General features: G+C 36.2%; 1 protein-coding gene across 2 annotated transcripts in view; it reads right to left on the bottom strand.

Annotated features, from left to right (window-relative positions):
* Positions 1-6,447, bottom strand: part of NYAP2 (neuronal tyrosine-phosphorylated phosphoinositide-3-kinase adaptor 2) — a 347,775-nt gene that overhangs the window by 332,759 nt on the left and 8,569 nt on the right. For both annotated transcript variants that reach the window (XM_056121264.1, XM_056121274.1), the window contains one exon: positions 4,171-4,407. In XM_056121264.1, coding sequence (XP_055977239.1) covers positions 4,171-4,391 — 221 coding nt within the window. In that variant the 5' untranslated portion in view covers positions 4,392-4,407. The remainder of the gene's footprint in view (positions 1-4,170; positions 4,408-6,447) is intronic.

Below are 6,447 nucleotides of genomic sequence, written 5' to 3'. Positions count from 1 at the left end.
TAACAATATGCGGTGCCTGAGCACATATGTCGCCCACATCTCTCCTCTTGAAGTGTGTACTTTCATGCTTTCATGTCTGAAGCTGGGATGTGTGTAGGGGCCTCTCCACCCTTGGAGAAGCCTGGGTTCTGTCTTGAGCATATTACTCTCCACTCTCTCCCATTTTCTCTCCCTCCTTCCCTTCACAACTTCCAAATAAAAACTGTAATTTCAAAAAATAATAGAGGAAGTACAGAATCGTGCTCATGAAAGTTACAAACAGGATAACTTGAACATCAGCAATCATGCTTCCTATTGTTTTTGCTATTTTCTTCTGGCCACTGATCACATTGACTTCAAACCAGAGATGTTCTATTTTGCTCCACTAAGCCTCTCTTTGTTCTTGGGTTTGGGGCTATAGCCAGGGCTCTGAACTCGAGTATGGTGGCCTGAGAGAACCAAACAGGGTACTATGTCTGGTCCCAGCTAAGTCTCACTTTTTGATTCTTGGCATAAGGTCGCCCTGACTGATTCATTTATTTCAGCGTTGGGTTTCAGAATATAGATTGAACATGAGTCCACATTACTAAATCCCAGAAATCTATTTAGTTGAAATGAGTATTTCCAGGCATGGTAGCACTGTAGCACTGTCTTCCCGTTGTTCATCAATTTACTCGAGTGGGCCCAGTAACATCTCACAATGGAGACTTGTTGTTACTGTGTTTGGCATCTTGAATATGTCATGGGTAGCTTGCCAGGCATTGTTGTGTGGGTGAGATACTCTCGTAGCTTGCAGGGCTCTTCGAGAGGGGTGGAGGAATCGAATTCAGGTCAGCCTGGTTGGCCGTGTGCAAGGCAAATGCCCTACCTACTGTGCTATCATTCCAGCATAGTAGCTTTATTTATTCTTTAACTAGACAAACCTCCAGGAAGAAATTCTCAATATTCTGATCTTCAGAAATTCCATTGACAATAGGTCAATCGGACACAAAGTATAAACTTTTACAATACTCTGGTGGAGAACATAGACTATCACAGAACATGGCAGGTAACTTATTTGCTCTTTGTCCAACAAGACTAGGGTAAATTTGCTTAATGCTTGAGTTGATATAGAAGATTTATGAGAGAGTGAGAAAAAAGGCAATAAATCTGAATATAAACAGATTTTCAATACTATTTTTTTAAATTTTTTTAGTTTTTATTTATGATTCTGATTTATATACTATTAATAATAAGATTTCAGGCATATAATGTACCACCAGATAGCAACCACCAGTGTCAGCGTTCCTCCACCAATGTATGAAGGTTCCTTTGCTGCTCCTATATTTTTTATTTTTTTCCAGGGTGGGAGGGAGCTGTTGTCACACCCACTGATGCTCAGGGCTCACTCCTGTGTATTGCTCAGGGGACCATGTAGTGTGCAGAGAATCAAACCCAGGCTGGATATGTGCAAGAGAGCACCTTACTCATTGTAGTATCTCCCCCACCCATTTGCTTTTGCTTTAAAAAAAATTCTTTTCTTTTTTATTTTTATTTTTGTAGTTTAGGTCATTGGTTGCAATTGTGCTGACATTCACGACTTTGATGAACAGTTATTGCACCTTCATCACCATCGAAGTGATATGGACTCTCCACCTCTGTCTTTACATCACCTCTAGTCAACCTGTTAGAGTAAGTGACTCAGTGGCAGAATGCCAGCCTTGCATATATGAATCCCTAACTTTTTTCTCTGTGGCACTATAAAAATAAACAAAAGCAACAAAAACAACAACAAAAAATCTATCTGTAACTTATCCTAGAAATTGCTTGTTAACACAGTAAGACCCAACTAAAATTCACATAAGTAATCTTTTTTTTTTTTTGCTTTTTGGGTCACACCCAGCAATGCACAGGGGTCACTCCTGACTCTGTACTCAAGAATTACCCCTGGAGGTGCTCAGGGGACCATATGGGATGCTAGGAATCAAACACGGCTTGGCCAAGTGAGGCAAATGCCCTATCTGATGTGCTATTGCTCCTACCCCCACATAGTAAATTTTTGACTCATTTGTAATATACATGAGTATATTAAACATGAATGTGTTAAATAGACATAATATAATAAACATGGCTTTGGTGCTCCTCTATTTTACTTAAACTATTCCTGTCCCTGGAGCTTTCAGTTTCCTCAAAGTTGTTGATGAGCCCCATTATACTCTGAGAATATATAATCACCTAAAATTAGCTACGTTTGCTCCTCAGTATTAGAAAGCATTCTGAAGACTGCTGATGAAACACAGGAGTGAAACATATTCTGAAGGCTGATGATGAAACACAGGAGTGGGTGATTTTAAAAATATAATAAAATTGTTTGAAAAGAATTATATTTATGTGCTTGCAGAAAAGAATGAGTTGTTGAGTATTAATGTCAAGATGACATTTTAGAATTTAGATCTGAAATTACTTTAGAAATATGTTCTTTGTTATGAATTTTGGAAATCTCAGACTCGTAAAAGTAAAACCCTAATGAATGCACAAAAATCTACTGGAAGTGCCTTTTAAGAAGAAAATAATTATGTTATGAAAAGGTGTTGAGCACATTCTAGAAAGAAATGAACTAAAACCTGTTAGGAAGGAAAAAATAAAACAGTACAGTGCCCAACAAGTTAGTTGACTAAATGATAAATATGTCTTATTGTAAAATGCTTGTCAAATGTTTAAAGTATATTTTTATACACAATCAAAAGCTCCATTTTAATAGTCCAGAGAAAGAAGACTATAACCCCAGAATAACCCAGTACAAAATATCTATTTTATATACCAAATATTTCTCCATCTTCCTCTTTTACCTTCCCCTCCCCAACCCCCACTGGTTCATATAAGTTATTTGTCATGAAGAGATTGGAGTCAGGACTTTTTGTTTGTTCACTTAGAAACCAGAGATTAATTTCAGCCCTTTTAACAAAATGACATGCTAGTAAGTATGAGAAGCCAACCATTTTATTTTGGTAAGTATGTATATAGTCTCTGGGTCTTCGCATTCGTGGCCATGCCACATCTTATCATCTAGTTCTTACTCTGGAGAACCTGGCAGGCTACCAAAAGTATCCTGCCCACGTGGCAGAGTCTGGCAAACTCCCCGTGGCATATTCAATATGCCAAAACCCAGTAACAATGATGGGTCTCATTCTCCTGACCTGACCCTGAAAGAACCTCGAATGTGGCACTTTCTAAAATCTCAAGGCTAGGACGAAGGAGACATTACTGGAGCCTGCTAGAGGCAATCGATGAACAACAAGAAAACAGTGATACAGTGAAGTATGTATAGTTGAGCATGGAAACAAGCTTTTTGTGTGAACATTACAGTACATTTTCAGTTAACTTAACTATTGTTCAGTTATCCAGTTCATTGATAAAGAGTAATCACCTAAATTCTTGATGCTCACACTTATAAATGTACTCCACTGAAGAGAGAAAACTTCAGCAAATGTAACATGTTTCTAGTTATAGCTGGGTTACAAACATCACACACACACACACACACACACACACACACACACCATTGAAAACAAAGTACAATCTTTCCACAAAATTTCAAAAGATGTCTTTCCTTCTTTCTTGTCTCAGTGCCTGGGGAAATTACCCTCAATTTGGAACCTGGAGTCTGGGGTTTATTTGCTTGTAGCTGGCAGACTTCCCTGCATAGAAGTCTTATCATATGAACAAACCTGGACCCTTGATAATGGATGAAAAAATATACTAGTTTTAAAATTATCCATAGACAGCATATAATGAGGTTTTCACCTTCATTCAGTGGCTCAGATAATTCTAATTGTTGGTGAATCTTCCTAACTGCGAAGATAAGCCTTATGTAAGGAACATAAGCCAAGAGTTGAGGGTGGGGTATGCACCAAACACTCATTAGTAACATTTGTATGTTCCCTAGTGCTTTTATCAGGAGGTTGTTCAGTATGTGTTTTTAATTCAGAGAAAACCGAATTCTTTCCTTATCCCATCTGCACCTCCATATGCAACACACAAGTAAATAGCTTGCTAAGGCAAAGATTCTGCAGTAGGATAGATTATTTCGACTGTAGTTGTAGCATCATCAAGGCCAACTCTGACAAACCCTGTCCTGAGCAGAAGACACCTCAGACTTTACAGAACTGTTTTCCAAGAATGCTCTCAAAATACTCAGATAGATATATTTACCGTTTTATTGCTTCTTCTTGTCTCCGGCGTTTTTCATTCTTCTCCTTCAAGTAGGCCAGGTTCGTTTCATTTCTTAAGCGATCATTCTCTCGAGCAATGTCTGATGCATTCTGAATAACCAAGCCATCATAGGCTTTCATACCCATGTCCTCAATATACTGGAGAAACGTGTCTAAGGGATCTTCTTCAGGATTGGAACTCAGCATCTTGGAGGAGATCATGGGAAAAGAAACACTTCTGTTGGAAGAGAACATGGTATGTTTTTAACAAGGATGGAATAAAAAGGAGGGATTTTCAAATTCTTTCTGTTATTTTTTCAGCCCCAAATGCCAACTATAATGACAGCATCTCTTTGGGGAAAATGTCTCTATCGATTGCAAATAATCAGAACATTTAAAGCAAATCTCAAACAAATGTTGCCTGGCTAGCAAACACTTCCTCTCATCCAGGAAGGGAATATAAATGCATGAAGGTAGAGGAGGGCCTAGGAAAACTAATTAGATATTAAGATATTTAGATATCTAATTATAATAGAGATGTGGTTTTGTGTATCAAAAATGTGTTCTTATATGAATAACATAATTCAGATCCGAGTTTTATTATTGCCATAAAGGATTTTCTGTTAAATATAACTATCAATTATAAAATTATATTATTATTTAAAAATAAAGCTTATTATCACACATGCTTCCCTGATTTATTTATTTATTTATTTATGTTTTTTCATTTGTTTATTAAAGTACTGTGATTTACAAAGTTATTGAAAGTTATTGATAGTTGAGTTTGGGGTATATAGTATTTTAGTACTCATCCATCACCAGTGTCAGTTTCCCTCCATCAATGTTACCATATTCTTCTCCACTCCAACTCCACCACATTCCTACTTGTCAACTTGATAGGTGCATTATAATAAAAACAAGCTTAGCATTTATAATATTGGCTGCTCTGTGTAATAATCTTATAAAATGTTCCCAAAGGATTCAACAAGGAAATTCATCTAGGACATGTTGTCATATTTGTCCTTCCTCCCAGTAAGAGGTAAAATCGAATTTCTCCGTACTTTCATTGCATCTACCCAAGTGACTTCTGACCAATGTTATGTCAAGGAATAATATTTTGCTTCCCTGATAAATTTAAATTGGGATTTCTGGGTCTTATTATGTATGCAAAAGTATACTAATAATCACAGAAGTACTGTGAAAACACAGGACTTTTTGCCAACACACTATTCTCACCTAAAAGTGATAGCAATAACAACCCTTACCACCTGATGATTTGCAGATTAAATGGGATGATTACCATATAGTATTTAGCACAGAGTTCAACTATAGTGAACTCATAATTCTGGCCAACATTACAAAAGTATGAGAGTTAGATATACAGCAATGGCAGCATCAAATGTACACAAATACACATATAGATATAGATAAATGGTAAATGATCAGCAGGCTATAAAACCCAGTGTGTTTGAAGTAGAGGCAGTCAACGAATCTTAAAAATCAATGAAGGGGGGAGAGAAACCATGTTTTAATCAATTAAAAAAGGAACTAAAGTCTAATTAATTACACACCAGATAAATATTTTACCCTTTTAGCTTAATAAGACTTACTGTTCTCAGTTGCAAACTCACTGCAGTAGAGAAAACTGGTATAATTGAATCAGATTGAAAAATCAAAAGCAAAATCAATTAACAAGGAAACAAAATAGTTGGCTATTTAAAAGTTATAAATTACCCTGGAACATTTTACTTCAAGAAGCTCAAAAAAGATATTTTGAAAATATTTAATGTGGAAGTGTTTCAATGCTATGATTACAAATCATTTTTATTCTGAAATAATCATGATTCATAACCTTGATCAGGGCTATGGAAACTTCACTTCTTATGAGAGTTTATTGGTTTTTGAGCTTCTAGTTAATTTATATGTTGTTTGAGATGCACATTAAATTTAAGAATTTATTCCCCCCAACATGTAGGAAAAGCTAGAAGACAGACAAGTTTTTGGACCCATGATTCTTTGCTATGTTAAGTTTTATTGTTTGGTTTTCTTTGAAATCATAATGGGTTAGCAAAATAAAATGCTCTTTTAATTCCAACATATCTAACATAATTGAATTGTGGTTTAATATCACTCTGTCAGATGAGTGCTTAAGTGGTGGTCATACATAACGAAAGGAAGTTACTGCTACAGATTATTATAGGTGCTCTGGGGGAAACCATGAGAACACAATTTCAGAAATGAGCATTACAATTTTTAGGGATTCATTTCTACTCACTTA

This window comes from Sorex fumeus, unplaced genomic scaffold (assembly GCF_029834395.1).
Source record: "Sorex fumeus unplaced genomic scaffold, SorFum_2.1 ptg000005l, whole genome shotgun sequence".
NCBI lineage: Eukaryota > Metazoa > Chordata > Mammalia > Eulipotyphla > Soricidae > Sorex > Sorex fumeus.
This window is presented reverse-complemented; position numbering and strand designations above follow the sequence as displayed.